The sequence below is a fragment of the Drosophila miranda genome, chromosome XR, assembly GCF_003369915.1.
Source record: "Drosophila miranda strain MSH22 chromosome XR, D.miranda_PacBio2.1, whole genome shotgun sequence".
In the NCBI taxonomy this organism is placed as follows: domain Eukaryota; kingdom Metazoa; phylum Arthropoda; class Insecta; order Diptera; family Drosophilidae; genus Drosophila; species Drosophila miranda.
The window spans coordinates 43,795,041-43,821,782 of record NC_046674.1 but is presented as its reverse complement, the minus strand read 5'-3'; the positions used below and the strand labels follow the sequence as shown (position 1 = coordinate 43,821,782).

At 45.6% G+C, this 26,742-nt stretch overlaps 1 protein-coding gene and 1 pseudogene across 2 annotated transcripts in view; both read right to left on the bottom strand.

Annotated features, from left to right (window-relative positions):
* LOC117186225 overlaps positions 1-26,742 on the bottom strand; it is a 123,678-nt gene that overhangs the window by 73,886 nt on the left and 23,050 nt on the right. For both annotated transcript variants that reach the window (XM_033386654.1, XM_033386655.1), the window contains exon 2: positions 24,907-25,373. In XM_033386654.1, coding sequence (XP_033242545.1) covers positions 24,907-25,114 — 208 coding nt within the window. In that variant the 5' untranslated portion in view covers positions 25,115-25,373. The remainder of the gene's footprint in view (positions 1-24,906; positions 25,374-26,742) is intronic.
* On the bottom strand, positions 22,006-22,714 carry LOC117186226 (annotated as a pseudogene).

The window sequence follows — 26,742 nt, the reverse complement described above, 5'->3', positions numbered from 1 at the left end:
GCAGCCGTTCGACCGTCTGGGAAACGAGCGCCCTAGTGTGTAAACATTTTTCTCAAATAATGGTGCAATTCTGTTGAGGATTAGCACCACTACTACCTACGTACTGAAAGGCTGGCCTAGACGTTGCGGATTGGGTATTCCCGGAGACCTCTATTGGTCACGCGCAAGTACCACCGTACAACCGGTTGAACCCTACCGTTCGACACTCGGATGAGGCGGTAGCCGAGGGCATGGAATTGCCCCTCCAATTAACCAGATCGGTGTGATCTGTACTCTTCACCTGGACAAGTTCGACCCATGGGGATGAGCTGAGGGACTTTTCGAATACACTAGTCGCCCCATGATCGATCCATATGTGCCAGCGTACATAACCTCCCGCAGCGGTCATTGACCCCTGGCCTCGGCAGCAGCTGGTGGCGGGAAATTTATATCCGCTGGCGGAAAACTTTTCTCCGCTGACAGACATCTTATCTCCGCTGGCAGACAATTTATCTCCGCTGGCGAACTACGTTTCTCCGCTGGCAGAAAACTAAGCTCCGGTGTCGGGAAATTTACATCAGCTGGCGAAAAACTTTTCTCCGCTGACAGACATCTTATCTCCGCTGGCATACAATTTATTTCCGCTGACGATCTCCAGAGGGGTAAATTTATATCCCCTGCCGGACAACTTATCTCTGCTGACGAAATACGTCGCTCCGCTGGCGGAAAACTTATTTCTGGTGGCGGGCAATCTGTATTGCCAGAGCTATACTGCAAATAACACAGGGAAATAAGTTAAGCTCCTTGAGTTTGCAAAAAAATTGATCGCCATTTTCATTTTGGCAACATTTTGTATGGATGCAAGTGCTTTTCAGTTTCACGGCTCAAAAAAAAAAGTTTTCGTAAGAAATTTCCACCATTTAGGTGGAACCGTAATGTTTGGAGGATGCGTCGCCTACAATGGCTTGCGAAATTCAGTTCCTCTTGATGGTAGCATGAATAAAGATTTGGAAGTGCTGAACAATCACGCTTTCCCCTCTGGAGATAATTTTATGGGGGAGTCCTTTACATTCCAACAGGACAACGCCCCGTATCATAAAGCTAAAGTCGGTACGCAATTTTTAAAGGAAATTGTGGTTAATACTTTGGACTAGCCGCCTCAGAGCCCAGACTTAAACATTATCGAGAATATCTGGTCGTATATAAAAAGAAACCAGACTCCAAATTTGACAAGAAACCGTGAGAATACAATTCGAGTTGTGAAATCACTCTGGAGAGAAATTATTCACAGTCTTATATTCACAGCTTAGTGAAGTCAGTTCCGAGACGTCTGCAAAAGGTTATATAGGCAAAGGGAGGATATATATTTTGCTGATTCATCATAAAAAGTTACTTCGTTCCATTCGTTTTTGTTTTTTTTTTACATTTTATAAAATGTCAAAGTACTTATGCCACCATCTGTTTGGGAATAATAAATTTTCATTTCACAATAAACTCAGTTATAATAATTTTTTTACATATTGGTAATAGCTTAATATAATACCTATCTTCGCTAAATAAATATTGTTTTTTATAGAGAACTTTTAGAGAAATTTATAGAGAACTTTTGCAGTGTTTCCATACGAATCCCAAGAGGGTGACAGGGGGAAATGCGAAGTGCAGGATGCTCTAAACTTTTCTGTTTAAAATTCTTGTGCATCCTTTCCAAGAGTTTTTCGACAAATTTGATGCATGCAGAAACACGGCCCTGCCCCATATCGTTAGTTTTCCGTTGCTCTCAGGCTCATTACGGTATTTTCCACTCTGGCTCTCTCATGAATAATTATGTTGTCCTGTTGCGGCCCCAGTCATCCCGACATCCCGGGCTGCGGCTCTGCCAGCGTCCTGCTCGCTGCTGTCGGGTTCACGTGGCCAGGCGCCAATTAAAACGCGTGCCCCATTTTTAATTTACATGTTAATGGTGGAAAACATTTTTCCAGCAACCTTGTTTTTTTTTGATTGTCCCTCTGCTGCTCCCGCGCTCTCTGTGGCTCCTGCACCTGTTCCGGCTCCTGCTCCGGCACCTTCTTTTGGGTGATGTTCTGTTGCCGCTTCTGCTGCTGTCGGATGTCGTCGTCAGCGTGGCAGAATTTTCCCCATAAAATACGAGTAAGTAGTTTTGCTGGAAAATGGTCTCTCCCTCTCTCAGAGCACGGCCACTTGAGACGGTTTTATTTGCTTTACGTTATATGGGAGCTCCAGTGGCAGCCGTTGCCGATGTGGATGTCGATGGACTCCTAGCCGCCTTCCTCTGGATGAATCGAGCGCGTATGTTTTGCATTGCCGCCCCAATGATGCCGCCATGTGCCTCCTGCCTTTAGGACGTAGCGTTTGTGGTGTCGGACGGCATCTTGGACGGCTGCGTGGCAAACGAACCAGCGACCTAGCAAGCTCATCGAAGTCGACCCAACACCCTCCACGCGCGCCGCTGCGGGCATATATCACAGACTGCGAGGAAAAGGAAAAACACTCCTTCTTAGACCATAGGTTCGTGAAAATTGTATTCTCTTTTTCACTACCGAAATAAGTTCAATTCCGGAACCTCATCTTGTTGAAATATTTACCGACGCCTGCAGTGAGGCGCTCAATAAATCCTGCCCCTCTGGCAAGAACAGAGGCCGATAGAAGCCTGAATGGTGTACCCCAAAGCTAGGGGAACTCTGGAAAGCCTCCCGGGAATCTTCAATAAAGCAAAGGCTGAGAACGTTGAGAGAATCTGGGCCAATTACAAGGCCAGTCTGTCAATCTACAATAACGAACTTAGGAAAGCCAAACGCACCTCATGGTGTAATTTCTGTAGCCAAATCGAACATAACTCAGAAGCTTTGCACTAGTGGCTACCTGCAGAAGCCCTCCATCAATCAGTTATTAAATCTTCTCTTCAACACCCACTTGCCTGGATGCGATGAAAGCAGACTGCGGGAACAGATGGCACATTCCCTGCCCAAATGATTCACGCTGGACAAAAGCCATTAACTGGCTCAAACTATGAGGGAGTCTTCTCCTACGTGCACATCCCTGACACCTGACTTCAGACCAAAATCGTTTTTATTCCTAAGGCAGGCAAGAGCTCGCACACTGCCCCCAAGGATTTCAGACCCATAAGTCTATCGTCTTTCCTTCTGAAGACGATGGTACGACTTCTGGGACTTAATCTAATGGTGAGTATTCCGCCCAGTCCCTTCCAATCGGAAGGGAAGATCCACCAAATCGGCAGTACCCACGATCTCATCGATAATCATGTAGCCTTCGTCGACATAGAAGGCGACCTTAACAACATCCACCCGACCGCCATCAGGGGGGCACTGAGGGACTTGGGGGCTAATTCCTGGACGGTGAGCTTAATCGATCAGGTGCTACAATGCAGGACCGTTTAGGCATGACTGGGGACGTCAACGTCCACCAGATTTGTCGGCAGAATCACCCCGCAGGGCGGAGTCCTCTCGCTCTCCTATGGAACGTGGCAGTGTAGGAACTGCTGTGGGAAATAGAAGAAGATGGTTAGATAGGTACTCTCATGAATATATCAAAATGGGCAGACTAATGAGGGCAAGGTGCTAACCCGTCTAAAACGGAAGTGCTCTTCAATAGGAAGTAAAAACTTCCGGCACTGACTTTGAAAGCTCTGTGGGGAAGCGCTAGCCTTTAGCAACAACGCGAAGTATATTTGCTTGATCCTCAGCAGAAAGCTCGATTGGAAACTGAGCATAGAGCATTGGGTAAAAAAGGCTAAAGTGGACCTCTATAAGTGCCGGAAAGCAATCGGACTAAAATAGGGAATGACCTCGTATATAGTTCGGTCGCTATACACCCCCTTTCATACGACCATCCATGCTCTATGGAATGGTAGTATGTTGGCCAGCCCTAGACAAAGAAACTTGTCTCAACAGACTCAGTAGAGTTCAATGCATGGCAGAGCTATGTATATCTGGCGGACTACGCACTACCCCATGTGAAGCCCACGACATCGTGCTGGACCTCCTTCCCAAACATTTCATGTGAAAGAAGGTTTCAATACTTTCCGCTCTCAAAATGAGAGAAGCCATACTGTGGAAAAAAACCGCGTTTGGACATTCGGGAATCTTGATTACAGCATCCCTAGTGATCACCTATTGACGCCCTCACAGCTATCAATCCCACATAGGGAGAACTGGGGGATGGGAGAACCAGGACTTGCTACGGGTTCTACTGTAGCGAGCTCAACATTAGATACTGCTTCAGGCTCCCGCATCATTGTAGTATGTTCCAAGCAGAGGTTGAAGAAATCAAAGGGGCCATTTCTATTCTATCTCCAAACTTACCCTAGAAAGCATTTGGTGTGCGTCTTCTTGGACACCCAAGCAGCTATTAAAGCAATATGCCCAATACCATCAAACACATCGACTATAAATGACTGCCGTATGTCTCCGAACGAGATCACAGAGCAGTGGCCATTAATGCGCGAGGATCTGTGGTCAGACTTGACTTTTCGTGCCACAATCCATCCCAGTTTTGTGTTTTGTAGCAACGGGCCTTCTATCTTTAGCTGCTGTTGATTTGGTAGCAGCAACGAATATTAATGTTCGGCTCCGATTAGCATGTCGATTTTGCCTGGCTTATGGAAGTTTGGATCTGCCAGTGGGAGCTTGCTTGGTACGTTCAAGCTCTCTGGATCGAGTGCCTGAGCTGGTTGATCAGCTATTATCTGTGGTAATACGAAAGCTTAAAATCTTTGCGAAAAACCATTGTAAAGGGATTTCATGAGCATATTTACTCGTGCTCTGCTGATCCTTGATTGACCTCCAATTCCTTCGATCCGTAATGTTGTGTCTTTTATTTTGAGTGACAACATTGATGCCATTCGTTCAGAGATCAAGTTTATCTGTGATCCTGAAGCGAGCAGTGCTCTGAAAGTAGCAAAATACCCATTGTTGGCTTCTACTGCCACCTTTGCTGTGTCCAGTAGATTGTAACTATTGTTACTGGCTGCGAAAATCTTCGCATCCGTAGAGCCATTGGATTGCTTTCTTGCAGAATGTGCATAAGGGTGCTTGTGCTCTCCCTGTGTTTGCAGATGCACATGTCGTGCCTTTTGGTTCTCTCCATGATGCTGGTGGCTTCTTACTTCTTACTTTTAGAACTCGAATTTTTTGCTCTTAGAACTGAAGCATATTGTCCAATGCCTGAATGTTCTTTGAGCTTCCCAATGATTGCTCATACAAGGCCTTATTTGTAACATCCAGTTTGTTTCTGATAATGACAATCATTATTGGATCCGATGTAGATATATTGATGCCCAATCCCTTTAGTGATGCAAGGGATTCTATGGTTGTTATGTACAACTCTTTTAATGACTTGGGATCATCCTTAATTCTTGGATGATTGAGGTAGCGTTTCATTACCGTATTTAAAACATCTCTGGGTTTGTTGTATGCGTCATTTAGTATTTCCCAGGCGGCTTCATAATTCTTTTCCTTTAGATTGATACCACATATTTTTTACCATGCATGTTAGTTTCATGAACAATACATGAGAAAAAGAGCTGGGTCCATTTTAATAGATCCCCATCAAACTTCGGAATGCTGATGCGTGGAGGCTGCACATTGTTCGTGTTTGTTGTGGCTGATTTTGCCACTGCTTTTTGGACCTTACCTTTCAGTGTTAGGTAGGCTTCCATGTCATATCCTCCTTCCACTGGGTCCTCGTATTCCTCATGAATGGTGAAGTGGACTTCTTGTGCTTGATAGTGATTTTATCAAATCACTTGATGTGCGTCCTTCCGCCTTTGAAAGTTGTTTCAGATTGCGTTTAACGGACTCTACTATGCCTTTTGTCGGCGACATAGTGAAAGCAATTTGCTGTAAGCCTTCGGGGACTTCTGGATCAGATCGCTTTCCTTAGAATCTACTTGGGGTTCCTCTTGATTTTCTTTAGGGCCGATTTGATGATCCCACGAACGCTAGGTGTCTGCGATAGCTTGTCAATGCAATCGGTAAAAATCGTAGTGTATTGCTTACATGTTTTACGTAAGTCTTCACGAAAGTTTACGTATACCTCCGTTTTGTCTGTATCGCGAAGTTTGAAGTCGTTTTTGTTAAAAACGTGTCCACGCATTTTCGATTGCTGATATTTTGGCTTGAACAATATCTTGCTGCACATCCCTTGGCATTGTAGCTGCAGCTTCTTCCTCCATTTGTGTATCCATTCTATCTGTTTATATTTATTTCTTTTTGACCCGTTGGGAGTGTTTTATTTGCTTTGCAGCTGGACACGCTCCGAATCGCAACCGTTGTCGGTCAAAAAGGTAAAAGTACAGGTGGTGTATTTGATGGAGGGATTTGTGTTGTTTCCAATCTATGGAACGCACGATCAACAAAAATTGCTTTCCTCGGTGGTAATCGAGTTCTGAAGCTGTTTTTCTGATGCCCGATAACCTGAATATGTCAGATTTGCCAAAATGATACTTATTGGTAAGAGATGCTACCTTAAGTGTATTTCCTGGTGCCAAATTTTAGTGAAGATGTCCTGTTGACTTCTTTAATCTAATGTCCAGATCGAATCCTTTCACTGTAGCTTGTCTGTCAGTTCAAAAGGATGACCAAGGTCGGTGGTACCGGTGGTAGTTTATGTGTATGTGTGTGTGTGTGTGTGTGTGTGTGTGTGTGTGTGTAGGAAGCTGGGTTACATACGGTACATAGCCCGTCTACAGTTTGGCTAACTAGAACTTGAACCAGTTGGGCTGCGGAGTGGGTATCCTACGACAGCCTCTAATGATTGCAATGGAAGATGAGGGACAGGCAGTTTAGTACTCTTTCTGATACTGACTTTATTGATAAAATTTATTTTTATTTATGGCTAACAAAAGGTGCAAAAGTGCTGAGTCTGTAAAATATATGTTTATTTATAATGTATAAGTTTATTATCTGGTGGGCAGTTGCGTCATTCTGATGGTCAGAAATTGCACCGATGTCTTCGCCCTCCGTGGAGAGAGTGTCAGAGAGAGTCAGCAGAGCTCGCAGAAGTCGCTAGTGTTTTGTTGTGAGGTGTAATGTTACATGTTTAATTGAGAACTGTGTCACGGGTATTACGAAATATTATAATGCAGTAATGCATAATGGGTAATGCAGTAATGCAGTGACTAGCGTCATCCCAATCAGAAGTCGGGGGAACTGAACCAGGGTCATGGCTTGAGGTGCCTAGCGGCCTGACATAAAACGCTAGGGAGTCGTATCTCCGAAAAAAACATTAACCATTATGGACCTTCGGGCCAGTTATGGGGGCAGACAATGGTCAAAAAGGGTTGGCATGTCAACCCAAACGTCGGCGGATAGCGTGACTGCTACCACCGGCGGGCACGGTGAGGAGCAATCCTCTCTACGTGTCGCCAGCTGTCACACCTCGGACTTGGCGGGAGCAGGCCAGGTCAGCTGTAAAGCTACTGCCACAACAACAAAAACAACTCACTCCGCAGCCTGCAAGATGCAAGCCTGCAGCCTGAGCCGCACAGATGCCGTAGTCGACACAGACACGTATCTGTAGAGCGTGCTCTCATTAAGCAGGACGGGGGAAGAGAGCCTTCTCCGCTCCTAGCAACCAGGCACCAGCTCCCTACGTAGGGAAGGGCTGAAGCGTTCCAAAGAGGGTATGAAGGCCAAAGCGCAATACAAAGCGGCCCTCAACATCAAAAGCCGCAAAGATGCTACAGATAAGGGCGTCGAACGGCGAATTTGCCAATAAGGTGGAGGAGATGATGGCTACCAAGAGGACACGCTCGACTGAGAGTGCCATCAAAGACACTCCTGCGAGCAAGCGGCAACGCGGGCCCAAGAGCGCAGCCCCTCCACTGAAAGCGGCCAAGAAGCCAACAAAGCCCAAAGCGAAGGTCAGTGATTTGACCAAAAGACATCTGATCGTGGCACTCATCGACCGCAGCAAGGAAAACGGCAAGATGTCAGCGGCACAGTGGAAGCTGGTGCATGCACGTCTTGTCGACGCACTATTTGCGCACATGGAGGAAGACCCCGCGGCCACAATGCCCACTTTCGATGGTGCTGGGTGGCTCAATGCGGTGAAAATCGTAAAGTGCAATGACGACCTAACCCTAAGGTGGCTGACGCACACGGTCTGCTAACTGGAGGCGATGTAGGAGGGGGCCAAGTTGGAGGTCATGGACCGTGAGCTTATCCCGTCCAAACCTAAGGCGAAGATACTCTGCCTCCTTCAGCGGCAAAACGCGGACGTGCCAACTGCAGATTGGAGGATCCTACACATTAGTAGCCCACTATGCAACGAGGTGGGCCAATGTGTGATCCTCGAAATAAACAAAGAAACAGAAGATCTGCTCTACCCCAAATTCGGGAAGATGGCGTGTGGCATGGGTAGTGTCTACCTGCGCCTCAAAAAGGGCCACCCCGAATACAAGGACGCGCACACCCTACAGGCAGGCGAGGTGGAAGAGGACTTAGGTCTTGAGTCCATCGTGGAGGCCGCCCAGGGTCTTGCGCTCGAAGACGCAGAGGAAGACGATGAGGACGGTGACCTGATGCTGGTAGTCAACCCATCAGGTGCAACTGAGCCAGCCACCCATGATGCTGAGTGTGCTGCAGCTAAACTTGCATAAAAGCAAGGTAGCGTCGGCGGAGCTCCTCATCGCCATGGAGCAAGGGCTCGCCGACATAGCTCTAGTCCAGGAGCCCTGGATTGCGACATGCAATTCAGTGGCCGGACCAAAGTCCTCAAATCACAACATGTTTTATTAAACATCGGTAAGCACGAACAGAACCGTCGTACTCGTACGAAGGGGAATCCATACTTACCTTATATCTCATTACAGCACGGATGACCTGACGGTAATGATGCTGTAAAGTGAGGAAAAGCGCCTTCTGGTAGCTTCCTGCTATATGGCTCATGACAGACCCGCACCACCCGATGAACTTAGGAGTCTGGTGACAGAAGCCGGCACCAAAAACCATCAACTCGTCATCGGGACCGATGCCAATGCCCACAACAATGTGTGGGGAAGCCCCGACATCAATGACAGAGGTGAGTCACTCTTAGACTTTATACTAACAACTAATCTTTACATAGCAAACGTTGGGGAGAAGCACAGCTTCGTAGGTCCCACCTCATCCAACGTGCTAGACCTGACTCTAGTCACGCGAAAGAGTACTTTGATATCTTGCTGGAGGGTCCTCAAAAGAGCATTCTTCTTAGATCATAAGTACATACAGTTTAAGTGCGATTTCAAACACTCTTCGAAGGTAACAGTCTATAGAAACCCCCGGAGTAAAACTGGGTAAAGTTTAAAAAGACAGTTACTTCAAAGCTCGCGAATCCGCGCGCAGTGAAAACCGCGGAGGATATAGAGAAGTCCCTAGGGACCCTATCCAATGTGTTACTGGACGCCTACCACACATCGTGCAAGCCCGAGAGAACGAAGAAGAGGTCCAAGCCACTCTGATGGAACCGGGATCTCTCTCTTCAAAGGAACACCCTCAGGAAATTCTTTAAGATCGCCAAACAAGCTAACGAAGGGATCGTCTCTGAGGAATACAAACTCCTACTTAGGAGCTACAAGAAGGAAATACGCAAAGCACAACGGAACTCGTGGAGGACCTTCTGCTCCAACATCGAGAAACATCGAGCTCCAACTCAGCATGTCTAAGTACGGGCTAGATCCCTATCCAATGTAGAACCACGAGAGTTGTCTTTCTACCAATGGCAGGAAAGTGCAGGCCACGTGAGTCCCAAGGATTACAGACCGATAAGCCTTACCTCCTTTCTACTAAAAACTCTCGAAAAGCTGTTGGATTTACACATCAGGAATGAGGTAGGGGGACTGATTTCAACACACCAGCACGCCTACACCAAAGGGAAATCGGTGGAGACGGCACTACACTCGTTAGTAGCCACCATCGAGAGCGCCCTTCACAATAAGATGTATGCACTGGGAATATTTGTGGACGCCACAACCGCAATAACAAATCGCCCAGAAGCGACTAACATACAGCAAGGCATCAACCTTTGGATCAAGAAAATCCTAAGTTGTGGACGGGTGCAATCGGAGTGGGGCACCGCTTCCATGGTAAACGGGGCTCACAGAGGCACACCTCAGGGTGAAGTTCTGTCGCCACTACTGTGGAATCCGGTGGTCGACGACCTCATCAAGAGATTTAAAAGGAAGACCCCAAAAATAACAGCTTATGCAGATGACATAAGCATACTTATAACGGGTGTTTGTCTATCGACCCTCAGCTCCTTAATGGAACGTACACTCAGGGAGATACGTGAGTGGGTGGAAGAGGTAGGACTCAGTATCAACGCGGACAAGACGGATCTCATCCTCTTTACCAAGAGGTTGAAGGTACAGATGTGGACCCCCCGAAAATTTACCAAACTAGGCCCCAAAAACACAAGTCAAATACCTAGGCACAAATACCTAGGTGCGACCGACTCTGCTGTATGGAACCTTAGTGTGGTGGCAAGCTACCGAAAAGAAGACATACCATAAGCTTATGGAAAAGTCTCAGCGACTGGCTCTGCTCTGTATTACAGGGAAGACTGGAAAAAGGTAAGGGACCAAGTTGAGCACCTCAAAATATATAAAGACGGCTCCAAGGTGGACTTAGGATTAGGAAGGGGCTTACTTCGGACCGTTACTCTCAGGACCGTTACCTGCTACTTACTATCAGGAAAGCAGCATAGGTCGCTAAGCTTAGGGAGCGAGCAAACGATGCGGTCAATCTATTCGTCGGCACCCAAGCGGCAATTAGATCCATGCAGGCGTCCGCGGTCTGTTCCAGAAGTGTCTTGGCGAGCAGGGAGGCACTAGACACCCTCAGCACGACAAAGTCAGTGCGGATCTATTGGGTTCCCAGCCACCCGCGATGGTCAATAAAGAACCGTAAAACCAATTAAAAGATATATCTAACCTACACTTTATTTTAGATGCAATAGTTATATACCGTTTACTGCCAACACTTGACCCGTTGAGTAAATCGCGCCAAAAGGGGGGTTCCTTAACCGAAGTCGCGGTACATAACACCAAGTGACGCGAAACCCTGCTTTTCGAGGGAATATTATTTGAAGCTGTCGTTTGCAACCGACCCTATACAGCGATACATCGTGCCTCACAATTATGAACAATGAACAATAATATGTTCATCCTCGATTGTCGATTTTGGTTGAATATTTATTGATCGTAGTATTTATATCAACACACTCCGACCACATTGTACGATTTCCATTAGATAAATATTTGAAATAAATTCCACCAAACCAACCCATTCACAGTTCGTAGTTCAGAATTTCCACGTCACCGCTCCTCCTTCCTGTGCGAAACTGACACGAGTATTATTTTCGACAGTGCCTTTTGGCTACCAACTCAAGAAAGCTAGTTCATAACCATCGCAGATCCATCAGCCAAACATGCCGACTGGTGAGAAGAAATCTAGCAAGAAGTTTAAACGGGTGAGTCGCTGAGTATGTTCAGCCCAAGCCCTCGACTGTCTCTCAGCCGTCGCAGCTGGCCGTTAAAGTGCCGGCTTTCGGCGGTGTCCGCCTTTTGCCTTCAGTGGGGACTACCAGCAGTGTCTCCGAGACCTGTTCCCAGCAATCTACATAGACAACATAAGGGTGGCTGCAGTGGGAGTGAGCGGTTCCAAACAAGAGGCTGACACTCAAACCCAACTAAAGATATTTTCCAGCCTGCCCCTATCCGTACCGAATCAGAAGCTGCGGAAAAAAAGCTCACGAATCGCTGACGAAGTGATAGTTTAACTGATTTCCGCTAAGCTGCCAAAGATGGCTTTGGAGCTTTGGGAAAAATCTGTAACGCACAAATCTGAGATTCCAACCTGCACGCCATAGAAAAGTTCCTGGCGGAGCGGAACCTTTCTCTTGAGGTGACCGAGGACGGCTATCCAGACATGGTGACTCAGGTCCACAACAGGGCGAGCATACCTACGTCAAACAATTCAAAGGGCAATCCAAAAACAATCCATATTATAGCCAATAATATAGCCAATTTACTAAATTAAAATTGTGTACATTTTCCAATTCAGACCTAAAATTTGTTATTTTATGATCATCAGCTTATTTTTGACGGATGGTAGATGGTGAATAATACCAGTGTGAATCGGGGCTTTGCATCTGTCAAAAATCCCACCGTGTCCCCGGGATGTGCTCAGTGTGCAGAGCCTATAGCGGAGTAAATTAAGTAAGTGTTTAGAGGTAAATAAAGACTCACGAAATAGTTATTTTAATTTGTTAAATGTTTATTCTGTGTTTGCGGTCGGAGCTGCACTAGCTCCATCAGCGCGACCCGGCTGCACTAGCAACCGAAAGCTCAGATCAAACGCAAAAGCCCAAAAGCTAACCAGATAGAAAGCTGTAGCGGGAGAGAGATTATAAATCATTAAAAATAGCGCCGTTCTACTCCGAACATCCTCCCCCAGTTGCAAGAGAATAGCTTTCAACCTATCCAGCGTCGACGGACAGGACGGCTAGCTTCCCAACGGCTCTCTTTAGTAGACCCGTCGCTGTTCGAACTATTGCGACTCAGATAATTCCATGCTTGCCTGTTATGGCCTCTTCGACACGACAGAGCAGCCATTTTAGAGGTGGCAAGTTTTCCTCATTTAGGAGGACGACGCTTTCAATCCTTATGTTTGTAGTAGTTTCTCTTCACTTATTCCGTTCTTGCAGCAAGGACAGATACTCAAGGCTCTATTTTAGCCAGAAGTTTTGTTGCATCTGTGACACCTGATGTCGGGCTCTGGAAACGTTGTGAAGCTTGAGCTTTTTAGAAAGTGAGCTGGCGTGAGCACTTCTGGACCGTCTTGGTCTTCTGAAATGGGATACAGTGGTCAAAAGTTAACAATTGCCGAAATCTCATACACGAGAGTGCGAAGCTCTTCAAGGGCTAGCACTGTTGTTCCGACGACTTGATAAAAATGGTATTTTGCCGACTTGAAAGCCGGCTTCCCTTGGCTTCCAGCCAAAATCTTTATGAGTGATCCAACCAATGCCGCCTTTGTGCGCTCCGGTAAGTCTATAGTTGGCGAAACTTTAGAAGGCCATGTGCGATTCTGTTGGACATTCGATTTTATGTAAACGCAAGCTCCTTATGCGGCCAAGCTGGCCAAACAAGCAGCGGGCCTAGTTCTATATATAACGGTCTCCAGCGTGTAAACTTTGATTTCATCAGTAGGCAGCGATACATCTTGCATATATATTCACAAAGAGCAATCCTGTAGAAGCTAAAACGTGGCAGTTTGTTGAATAATTTTGGCTGAATGGTTGGGGCCAGCCATAAATAAGTCATTAAGAGAGCGCCCAGATGTGGTATTAGCAGAACCATCGAAAAAACCTCGCCAAGAGCCTCAAAACCAGCATTAGTCAAAAGCCAAAAAGAAATTTGTCCATTTTCGAGAGGAAAGTAGTTTTCCTTGAACAAACGCTCGCGGAGTAGATCCTCACTCGATGCAGTTTCCTCCGAAGAGCAATAGTTTTCCAGCTCCCAAGACCGCTTCACAACCTCAAACAGGGAATCCTCCTCATCCTTTGGCATGTGCGGTCTAGCACCCGTAGCTAGAGCGCAGCGATTGTTGGTGGTGCGAGCCAGACCTCCAGAGACGATCCAACCAAATTTGGTGTTCTGGAGCGTCGGCAACGTCCAACACAGACCAAGTCGAAGAATAGACCAGCGCCTATCAGCATATCGATTCGCTGAGATCTATAAAACAAAGATTCAGCCAACCTTATATTCTTCTGTACACCCTAACCAGCAGCATTATTATTAAAATACGGCTGATAGTCTGTGATGACCTTTGTAATGACCGCCGTAAATGAAGAGCTATTCTGCTCAGCTGCCATTCTGAAACTCCATGACGACTTCCACAGCCTTTTTCGAGCTCAGCCACGATTCTTCAATGCCAGATATCGAAACAGGCGAATGTCGATAATTTAGTTGCAGATGACCAGCCAGATGAGACGTTACGAAATTGAGCTGCGATGCGGAATCAAGTATCGCCAGACATGAGACGAGTGTGCCGTAGCTAGCAACACGTAATCGTTCGAGATACTGGGAATAGGTGGAGGGTGAGGTGGCGAGGCTGAGCATGAAATCAATGCAGATGTTTGATGTTTTGGCGGGCCGTGTCTGCTGAAACTCTTGAGGATGAAAAAAATTGAGGCAGAGATGCATTTTCTTTGCTTTCTTAAAGCGCAAAGTAGGGGCCAAATTTAAAAACATGTTGGATTTTTTTTCTAGTTTTAAAGTTGCTACCAACTCTCTTAATCAGTATCTTCAATGATTTTAAAAATTTTTCAATAAAACTGAATTTTAAGTTTATGCAATCCACAGGCACATGTTAGCGTTGAAAGTTTCTTTGCAAGTACAGATACAAACAAAACGAGGAGGAACGTTGTGAGTTGCTGCGGAGACCGACACTCTACATTTATACCCGATACTTAGTCAGTATGGCTCTCCTCCGGCATACGCCGCGTATATTAAAAGACACGACAAAGAGTGCGTGCGAGAGAGACAGAAAATCAGTCTGAGCCTGACATCGGGCGCTGCGTAGCCACTGCAAATTGATTTGTTCCTTTTGGCTATAAAAATGATCTGATCCAGATTCAGCAATCTGATAGATATGGTTATTATCTATGATTTGCGTTTTTAGTTTTCTCGTATCCTCAATATTGTGGATGCAACAGATTTTCGTTCTTTGTGGGGGCGGAAGGGGGTGGGTCGAAATTTTGTGATATAAGTTGTTCGGGCAAAGCCCGAGTGTAAATTTTGTACCATCGTTCTATTGCCTATCAATTCATTTTCCTTTCCATTTTGGTCATTATACTAAACTAACGTAACGTAAGCGTAGCTTTATCTATGCTCGCTCAGCAACATGCTCTCATTTAATCATCTAGTCTTTATCTATGCTCGCTCTTGTTATCTTTTCTTTCCTATGCCGCGCGAGTGTATCGCTCTAATACTATTGTAAAAGGCTCGGGCATCATCGGCCACCCTCAACACACAAAATACCTATAATAAAATTTATAACGTTTCGGAAATTATTAGTCCGTGAAAATATTGAACAATCATAGTCAGCGAAAAAGCTCGTTGTCTCAACATTTGGTGACCCCGACGTGATCGTCAATAACAATTTGGAAATAAACAATTATAAACAGTGAAAATTATCCACTAAACATAACTGTTCGAACGCGAAGCGGCTAGTTCCCATTTCGTCGTGCGCTTGCTTACAAGCACTAATACAGCTACGTGCATTAGCGGCTTCGGATTCGCTGCACTTGCGCTTGCATACCAAAAAAAATCAAACGGTTGGTTCCTCGATTCTTCTTTGTGCTTTGCTCGCTGCTGCCTGTCGAAAATGGATGAGTCTAATGACTTGCCGGAAAACAGGGTGTCTTTTTACAAACTAAAGGCACTCTCAATATACAACAAAGCCGTTTCACTTTGAGAGACGATATTGAATGATGAAAACAACCCAATCAGTGAAGATGCGCTAAGTGTTCATTTAAAATTCTTGGAAAAAATGTCCGACTCATTTAATGTTACTCATTCTAATTTAGAAGAGCTTGATGTAAGCGAAATTGGCAGCGACTTAAGCAACAATTTTGAGGATTTGGCGATGGAAATCGAAGTTCGTATTCGCTCAGCACTCCGCAGGACTACCCAGAACATGCCGCATCACTCAACGATACGACCCGAGCTCAACGTTACTGCCTCCGGAAATGTACGGTCACGATATCATATTCCTGACATTAAACTTCCCACTTTCCGTGGAGGTTATACTGAGTGGGCAAACTTTTACTCGATGTTTAGCACAGTAATAGATCAGGAGCCCTTTCTATCAAAGATTGAGAAGTTCCAGCACCTGCGCTCATGTTTGGATGGACCTGCCCTGGAGGCTGTTCGCTCTTTGGAAGTATCGGAGAGCAATTATGATATTGCATTGGACATTTTAAACAATCGTTTCAATAATAAACGTTTAATCTTTCAGGCACACGTCGCTGAGATTCTGAGGCATGAGAATGTTGAAGATGGGTCAACTGAAAAGCTACGTACTTTATCGGACAAGCTTCATTCTCACATGAGAGCGCTTAGGTCGATGGGTACCATGGAGGAAATATCAGGATGCATCATCGTTCACTCCACATACAAGTATCTCGACTCTGATACCAGGATCAAATGGGAGGAGCTGTCGCCCCCTAACGTCATACCAACATGGAACCATTTTTCGGTTTTTTTTGGAGAGGAGATGTCAAGCCATGGAGACCATGGATCAAGCTATGTATGTTGATTCAAACCCATAGCAGTCAGGTTGGAAAACATAAACGAATTACTCATTTAAAACACAGTCTTGTTGCTACAAATACAATCGTATTGGAATGCGTATTCTGTGATAATAAAGGGCATAACATTTACAGCTGCACTCGCTTTGGAAAACTTTCGCCATCTTTGCGTCTTAGAGAGGCAAGGAAGCTTAGAGTTTGCTTCAACTGTTTGAAGAAGGGACATCGGAATACCTCCTGCAGTTCAGGCTCTTGTCGCACATGCGGTGAAAAGCATCATACCCTTTTACATATCAACAATCCGCTGCCTACGTCAGTTAACACGGAACCTGCAAACGCTACTACGTCTCCTATTCAGACAGACTCATGCTCAGGCCCCAATCTTTCAAGTTCTCTTATTGCCGCTTCATCACCATGCTCGCCTCCTGCTCAGAATCTTAGCTCAGACGTAGTGCTTCTAGCCACGACAGTCATTATGATAAAGAGTCGATTTGGTGATCTTCTTCCTTGCCGGGCTCTTCTGGATTCAGGCTCTCAGATTAATTTAATAACCTCTCGCTTTGCTCAGAAGCTTCAGCTGAAACGAGCCAAAGGGTCGGTATCAGTATCCGGTATCGGCGCTGATTCTGCATTTCACACGGTGAACCTTCCGTTAATTTGGTCATTCAATCCAGGACTTCCGATTACTTCACGAGTCTCACAGCTCTCGTTGCTCCACGTATTACAGGAACCAGCCTGCTTCTTCATTTGATGTATCCAATTGGGAAATGCCATCCAATATCAGCCTTGCTGACCCACACTTCAACAAATCTCAGCGCATCGATGTACTTATTGGAGCCAGCTTATTTTACGACATTTAATGCGTTGGACAGATCAAATTGGAGAAGGGACTTCCTATAATACAAAAAACCCGTCTCGGCTGGGTTGTCACAGGTGGAGGTCATTACTCCCACAGCTCAGTGCTCCTAGCTGCCTCTAGTTCGACGGAATTGAGTCAAACGCCTACCGTTGGTTTGGATGAGCTAGTGCGAAGGTTCTGGTAAGTGGAAAACTGCCACGGTCCCGCTACAGAAGCAACAAAGGAGGAAATTGCTTGCGAGGAACACTTCAAAAAACATTGCGGTCGGCTTCCAAGTGGCGAGTACTGCGTTCAATTGCCTTTAAAGCTGAGTGACAGTCTTCTTGGAGATTCTTATCAACAAGCCTATCGCAGATTCCTCAATCTAGAGCGCAAGTTGGTTCACAAACCTCTTCTCAAGGCCCAATACGCCGCATTTATAAAGGAATACGTCGATTTGAATCACATGTCCCCTGTCAAAGGTGACGCACTTAAACAATGCAAATTTTTTCTTCCTCATCACTGCGTCTTAAGAGAAGACAAAACCACCACAAAACTCCGAGTAGCTTTCGACGGATCCGCTTGTACATCTACAGGATATTCCCTCAACGCTATATTGATGTCAGGCCCAACAATTCAGCCAAAGTTAGTTACGACTCTTCTTCGATTTCGTACCGTTCGTATAGCATTGGCTGATGACATTTGTAAAATGTATAGGTGCGTCCGTGTCTCGCCCCAAGATAGTTTTCTGCAGTGCATACTGTGGCGTGACTCACCCCTCGAGGAGCTTAGAACATTCAAGCTGGATACCGTGACCTATGGAACGAAACCAGCAGCATTTCTGGCCGTCCGTTCTATGCACCAACTAGCGGCAGACGAGAGTTCGTCATATCCAATTGGCTCTAACGGGGGGAGATACTACAAATGAGGTGCTGGAAATAATTCGCCAGGTGTCAGGACTCTTAGCCAAAGGAAATTTCAAGATCAGGAAATGGTGTTCCAACGATACATCTGTACTCGATCAAACACCCCATGAAGATAGGGAAACATTTGTTAAATTTACTGATGGCAGCGATGTAACCAAGACGCTAGGTTTAGCATCGAATCCCACTTCGGATGAGCTATTACTTTCATTCTGTCCCAATAAAGTCCCTTCGAAACCAACTAAGCGAGTTGTATTGTCAACTATTGCACGATTTTATGATCCACTAGGACTTATAGGGCCAGTAATTACAAAAGCAAAAATATTTCTACAGCAGCTGTGGAAAGAAAAGCTTCATTGGGATGAAAGTCTGCCAGTCTCCTTACGCACAACTTGGATCAACTTTATTCAGCAGTTTGACTCTATGCAACAAATTTCTTTCCCGCGCCTATCGTTCCTTCGAAGCAGCAACCTTGAAATGTATGGATTTTGTGATGCCAGCATGAGTGCTTACGGAGCTTGCATCTACGCTGTTTCGCAAGGCGACAATGGAGTCAAGGCAAATCTTCTATCTTCCAGATCTCGTGTAGCGCCACTGAAGACTATCACAATACCCAAGTTGGAATTATGTGGTGCAGCGCTACTCGCTCAGCTTATGCATGAAGTGTATTTGATGAACTTCAATTGCTCTTATTATTGCTGGTGTGACTCCACAGTCGTTTTGGCTTGGATCAAGAATCAACCATCCAACTTCAATGTATTTGTCGCTAATAGACTTTCTGTTATTCAGGAACTCACATCTGGAATGTCTTGGCTGCACGTGCCAACTGATCTAAACCCTGCCGATATGCTTTCTCGAGGATCATTACGAGCTGAGCTCATCAATTCTCATCTTTGGAAGTATGGACCTACATACTTGACAGCCAGTAAGGATCAATGGCCAAGTACGCCTGCTCTTCCAGAGCCGGTTTTGGAGGCACGAAAAACCATACTAATTACAAACTGCGCGTCAAGATATTTGGTGGAAGAATAAAAGTTTGTAAAATCCTTCCCCAAAATGCAACGAATTTTTGCGTATGTATGCAAATTCATTCATCGACGAAAGTCTGCAATAACTGTGGAGGACTTGCGTTTGGGAACCGAACTGCTTCTTCGTCTTACTCAGCAATCTCGTCTATCTACTGAAATAAGAGCCTGGAAACGCGAAAGGACATCAAGGCTTCAAGCTCGATCGTCTCGCTTTCGCCATTTTTAGATGATTGCGGTTTGCTTCGAGTTGGAGGCGTCTTAAAAACTCTACCTTGGACTTCGAAGCACGGCATCCCATAATATTGCCCAAGAATCATTCCATCACTTCTGCTGTGATACGGCACTTACACGAAAAACACCTTCACGCTGGACCCCAGTCGCTAGCCATCATTCGTCAAACGTACTGGCCAATCGGTGGCCGAAAGACCGTAGCACACGTAATCCAAAAGTGTGTCAGATGCTTTAAAGTGAAGCCTCGAACTCTCGAGAAAATAATGGCAGATCTTCCGGTGGACAGAGTCAGCGAATCTCGTGCATTTTAAGTTACCGGCGTGGACTATTGCGGTTCGTTCCTGTATAAATCAGATGTTCGAAACCGGCCCCCACTAAAGTGCTACATTAGCATTTTTATATGCTTCTCCACCAAGGCGGTTCACATCGAGCTTGTGAAGGATCTTACAACGTGTGCGTTCCTCTCTGCTCTTCGCCGTTTCATTTGCACCCGTGGAAGACCGATTCGTATTTGGTCAGATAATGCCACAAATTTTGTTGGAGCGCGGAACGAACTGGCGGAACTTAAGTCGCTATTCCTAAGCGACAGTCATCAAGAAGCCGTGCATCAAGCTTGTCTCACCGATTGCATCGATTGGCGTTTCATTCCTCCTAGATCGCCACATTTTGGAGGATTGTGGGAGGCATCAGGCATCAAGCTTGCTAAACATCATCTTCGACGTGCCCTTGGATCCTCGCTTCTTGGATTTGATGAGCTGCGCACTCTCGCGTGCAATATCTGTGCAATCATTAATTCAAGGCCATTGTTTCCTCTTTCAGAGAACCCTGCAGATCTCGATGTACTCACGCCCAGCCATTTTCTGGTTGGCGCCCCCATCACAACCTTCTTGGAGCCTGACTTGGTTCATTTAAACTTCGATCGCTTGGACCGTTGGCAGAAGGTCACACAGCTTCAGCAAATCTTTTGGTCTCGCTGGCGCCAATCGTATTTAACCAGTCTTCAAGAAAGAACGAAGTGGCGCACCCGGAATCCTGAGCATCACGTCAATGATGTCGTTCTTGTTAAGGACGAGAACTTCCCTCCTCTGAAGTGGCCTCTAGCGAGAATCCTCGAGCTCATCCCAGGAGCTGATGGCGTATCTCGAGTCGCCTTGATCAGGATGGCTACAGGTGTTAGCCGAAGAGCACTTGCAAAACTATGTCTATTGCCTCTACGAGATGAGGTAAAAGGCATGGATCCTTCCACGGGGGGAGTATGTTCGGGCAAAGCCCGAGTGTAAATTTTGTACCATCGTTCTATTGCCTATCAATTCATTTTCCTTTCCATTTTGGTCATTATACTAAACTAACGTAACGTAAGCGTAGCTTTCTCTATGCTCGCTCAGCAACATGCTCTCATTTAATCATCTAGTCTTTATCTATGCTCGCTCTTGTTATCTTTTCTTTCCTATGCCGTCGCTAAGCCGTCAGCAGCTGCGCCTGCTCTAGTAGTTACCGCTTGATATAGTTGGAGAACAGACCCTGCCTCATCCAAGTGTATCACTCTTATACTATTGTAAAAGGCTCTGGCATCTTCGGCCACCCTCAACACACAAAATACCTATAATAAAATTTATAACGTTTCGGAAATTATTAATTCGTGAAATTATTGTACAATCATAGTCAGCGAAGATGCTCGTTGTCTCAACATAAGTTTTATAGTGAGATTTAGCAGAAGTGCGGATACCAAATTTGGTTACTCTAGCATTAATAGTCTCTGAGATTTGTGAATATCCCCATATTTTCGTCCTTGTGGGGGCGGAAGGGGGTGTGGCGAAATTTTGAAACAAACTCGTCTCGGTCCGATATCTTAGGAGTGTGGATACCAAATTTGGTTGCTCTATATTTATAGTCTCTGAGATCTAGGCGCTAATGTTTTACTCTAAGAAAAGCCAGCTATGTGTTAGAAAGAGACAGGGCGAGAAAAAATGAAATTGTTTTCTTGATGCTGGCTATAATAATAATACGATCCAATTCAGATTCTACAGTCTAAAAGATACGGTCATTCTCTATGATTCTGCGTTTTTGGTTTTCTTCTATCTTAACAATTGTGGATGCCACAGATTTTCGTCTTTTGTGGGGGCGGAAGTGGGCGGGGCGAAGTTTTGAAATATTTTTGTAGCAGTGACATATCACAGAAGTCTGGATCCAAAACATCGTTGCTCTAGCTCTTATAGTCTTTGAGCACTAGGCGCTGAAGGGGACGGACAGACGGACAGACGGACGGACGGACAGACGGACAGACAGACAGGGCTCAATCGACTCGGCTATTGATGCTGATCAAGAATATATATACTTTACGGGGTCGGAAACGATTCCTTCTGGACGTTGCACACATCCACTTTTACCAAAAATCTAATATACCCCAATACTCATTTTGAGTATTGGGTATAAAAATATTGAAAAATTGATAATGCGAAGATAAAATTGAGTCGCAAATGCTGGGATGGCGGACGGGCGGGAGACCAGCGACTTGACGCAACAGCCAAATGATAAAATCCCATACAAATAGAACAAAGAAATAAACTACAGAGTTTACGATGCCATTTGTTGTTGCTGTTTTTTGTTGTAGGGATGTTTCTGTTCATTGTTGTTAGATTTTCGTGTTTGCTCTTTTTGTTTATGTTGTTATTTCTTGTTATTGGATTTACAACTCGTCCTTCTTGGGCGCCTCCTCCTCGTGGTTAAAGTTCACACTCAGGGGCAGTGACTGTACTTGAGCGACCTCCATCAGAGTCTCCTCGGTGAGCTCGCCTTCGAACACAGATTTCGCATCATCGAAGGGCGTAAACAGGATCACGCCATTTTCCTTGCACTGCTGCTCACACCGAAGACAAACGAGTCCAGGGCGTAGGCGGTCTTGGTGAAGATCTTGGCCTCCTGGAAGAAACCAATGATGGCAATTTCGTTGTTCTTGAGGAACTGCTCAGCATCGGCCACGTTGGTTAGATCCTTGGCATGTGGTCCAGTCTTCTTGGTTACCCAGGAGATGATGTCGGCGGCCTGACGACCCCGTTGTACTCTACTGTGTGGTAACCACGCACCTGTTACTGCTCAGCTAGCTCACCTTCGACGGTGGCGTCGACCTTGGCCAGCTTGATTGGCGAGTCCTTCTCGGCCAGCTGCTGAGCAGCCTTGGCATACTCGAGAGCGAGGGCCTTGCATTGTCCGCACCAGGGAGCATATAATTCAACTAGCATAAACTCATTGTCGGCAACCAATTGCTTAAAGTTGTCCATTGTCGCAATGAGAGCCCGCTCCTCAACTTTAACTTTGGCAGCGGCCACGTAGAAAGCCGCGGCGAGAAGTGCACAGATTAGGAATTTCATCGCTATCAGTTTTATATACTAAGTAATATGTTGGGGTATATGACACACTTCTTCTGTTGCAACTGGTGCTGTTCTGTTCTCTGTTTGTCGGTTTGACGGGACGCGAACGAGATTGGAGAATGGAATCACAAAACCTACGTGCTGTGTTATTAATATAGTTAGATGAAGCAATGAGGACATTTTGGCTTGGACTATGAATGCTTTTTGATGCTTCGTGTTTCGGTTACCAACTCATTTCCTCGATGCTCCATCATCCTGCATCGTATTTCCAGAAATGACGCCAAGGAATTCCACCTGGACAGCTTATTGCTCGGCAACTCTTTTTTCTGCGTTACGATGCGAGTCAGAACTCCATCTAAAATCCCCTCTGATGTTGACAACGTCCGAATCGCATGCAGATGAACATTGACCTTGTCGCTGAGCTGTCGAAGACTCCTTGTAGATCCCATCTCAACACCTTGTAGCCCAAATATCGCCTTTACGTGTGCCTGAAAATGAAGGTAATTGTTGTGGAAACGATTACTAAGCAATTCTAACGATTTTCCATAATTCGAATTCCATAATTTTTCTAAGCTAGCATACTGGAATTTCTCCAAATTACTTAGGTCCTGCTCATTGTACTACCATAGTACCATAGTGCACTACTGAAGCGAGCCAACACCTGATGCGGCAGCCTTGACTTCCGAGCTGACACGTTGAAAGTAGCTTCTCCGGTGAAATGATATGGCATGGTAGTTGAGTTTGCCTTGCTCAACTGCTTTTTCTGTGGGGCTAACAAATATTCCGTCGTGAAATCGGCACGCGCGCCACTGGCGAGCTCCATCAGATCGAGGCACTACTAGAGTTTTCCAGGGTACGATATAACACCCTGTATACACGGGCCAGGCCGAAAAACCAAGCGACGAAAAACAAACGGTTCCGATTTGTGTTCTGCTTTTGCCTCAGCTTCTAAAAGCTTTGCACTGCGCTTGCACTACCGCGCAACAAGAACCGCTTTATGATGGTGTAATTGCACTCAGAGACCGATATATATATATATATGTAGTTAAATATCCGCAACTCAAACTTACGTTTGTAAACAGATTTTATTTTCAAATGGCTTTACTTCTGAATGTTACAAGATAAGGTTGAATTCCGCGACTTAACTGTAGGTCTGTTTGTTGTAAACTGATCTCTCTGCTGCTGGCTAGATTCCATCAGCACTTTTTTCGGAGATCTCGACTCTTGCCTTGGGCGTCGCATTCCTCGTCTGCATCTTCGTGGCGATGTCATACGTGCCTGGACTAATATTTGGGGATGCGTCGGCTTTTATAAAAGGCGACCGCTGCTGGCGATCCGTGTTGCATTACATGAGGAAGTTAGGAGTGTGAGAATTCAAGGTTTAATGCTTAGCTCGGATTGATCCTCCATGTATGGCGTGATTGTAGGGAATCGATCTCTTCATTGGTGGTATTTCTGGAGTGGATGAATCAATTGTTTGTAATTGGTGACTCTAGCTTAAAGTGTCAGAATCATTTGTCGATACTAGGCGGTGTCCTGTTACTCGTGGTTAGGGTGTGTGAATAGGACGTAAACATAATTTGTATGTGAAGTAGGGAATTATGGATATGTAACTATATTTATACAGATTCATATATGTAGGGCTATAGCCTTTCTAGAGCACGAACTGCAGCCAAATGTCGGTAATGGACAATGTCGAATATCACTGTTTTGTGTGTTGCTTACTTGTATTTTATGTGTTTGGCACCGATATGAGCGCAAACAGCTTCATCGCGAATAATAAATTTCCTGAACGACATAGGTAATTTGATTATTAAGAGCGTGGTTCAGGCTTCATATCTCGTCGGGGTCACCAATATGTTTAGAGGAAGATATCAATTATAGCACCTTGATTGGACATAAAGTCTCACGAAATAGTTATGTATTTAATTGTGTTAAATGTTTGTGGAAGGAGCTGTACTAGCTCCATTTGCACTAACTCCATCAGCACTAGCTCCATTGGCCCAGCTACAGCAGCAGCCGAAAGCTTAGGTCGAATGCAAGAGCGCCAAAGCTAACCAGAGCACAAGCTTTAGCGGGGCTAACGCTAATGAAGAGAGATTACAAAATATGCAAAAACAAGCAATGATGCTCGATGGCATTAACTTTAGGACAATTCTGCACCGTTCGCTCCGAACAGTTAGAATGTACAGTTTAACAGTACTTACCGTCTGATGATGGTAAACAGGCATCGTCGAAAACTTCTTCGCATATGACGGATGTACTCGGAGATATATACCCAGAGCGTTTCGTTTTAGAGGCAGCTATGGTCATTGCCGATTCAGTTTTTCTATTCGTAGGCAGAGTTGTGACTGTTGCTTTGACCATCAATGGCGTTGACGAGGATATGCTCGTGTTGTTACTGGTCGTTGTCATTACAGTTGCTTTTATATATAGTTTTTAATTTAACACAGTATACGACACGTTAGTCACTCCGAGCAGACCTTGATTAAGTTGTATTACCCCGTATTTAATTTGTGTCTTTACACTTTAATGTTTCTATGTTTTCCACGGAACATACATGAAATTTCGTCATTTCGTATGACTCGCAGTCACACTGTTACGATAATCGTTGTGATAGAGACAGTGTCTGTGGTTTCTCTCTCGCTCTTTTCGTTGTGTATTATTTTATTCGCTGCAGTGTGGAATATGTTATCCAAACAAATTGAAAGAAAAAGAATAGATCAAAGAGTTAAAGAGATTTTCGATAAGTTGTCTGTGGGGGGCATTACTGGTTTTTTGCTAATTTCAGAAAATAGACAAAAATTCGAGTGTTGGTTCTGTTGATTGTGTAAGTATAGTGGAAAAATGTATGCGTATGTCTATATGAGATAGGTAAATTGAAAGCATTCTGGAAATTATTGTATAAAACTTGCTCGTGCTGTTATTGCTTCCCCTCCCGTCCGATTGAAGAGTGTAAGGACATGATAGGGTCGTTTTGACAAGGAGCGCATAGACTTGTCGGTGAATTGCTAAAATAAATTCGGAGTGTTTGTAGCTGGTTTTATCGAACCACTTTCAGGATAGGTAGACAAAGAAGTGACAAGAGGATATATAAGCGTACTCCAATATAAGAGTACCTATGAAAGACGAGTTCAATATTTTGCACTGGTGGAGCGAAAACCAATGGCAGTTCCCAATGTTGTAACGAACCTAAAAGGGTTCGATACAATCCTTCCCCCAACGTATGATAAACATAAACCTACTACTAAGTTACAAAACCCCGCATATATTATTTACCAACACTCCCCTCCACACATAACTACTCGACACGCGCCGACTCCAACATCGCTGACCAGGTCGCGCAGACTTCCGCAGACACCGTGGAAGCTCGCGACGAACGCAAACGTCAAATACGCCAAGACGCCAAAAGACAAGAAGCGAAACCGGGAATCCCATACAGAGGAACAGTCCGGTGAGTACTACGCTGGAGAATTTGTCGCCAAACCTGGGGTGAGTACCGGCTGGATACCTTAACGCCGTCGAGAGGAGCTGGAGCCCTTCGTGGAGGAATTCCGATTCAGCCGCGAGGGTAACGTGGAAGATTTGCGAAGAAATTTCGCCGAACTAGTCGCCGGGCCCCTCGAACATGATGCCTGGGTCAGGCTGGCGGAGCTCGAGCGACAGTACGCCAGATCACCAGGACGAGCCAGATCGCCACAGCCCAGCACATCGGGACAAACGGAGAAGCGGAAGACGAGCCCCGATCTTAGCCTGCGAGTCCCTGGAACCACGGTTGGCACAACCAGCGTCCCGCTGACATCGATAACCGCCGCGGATCTACCAAAGCCTGCGGAGCCAAGGCCTTCGCCCATGAGAAGGATCTTGCCGACTGCAGAAGGAAACGGCCCCACAGACGGTCACTACAGTCACGCCGCGCAGATGGCGGAACGTGTTCGGAAGTGGGGAATCCAGTTCGACGGGCAGGATGACCCACTGTCCCTCGTGGAACTACTGGAAGAGCGTGCCCTCTCGCATGGGGGAAGACATGAACTACCTGCCGC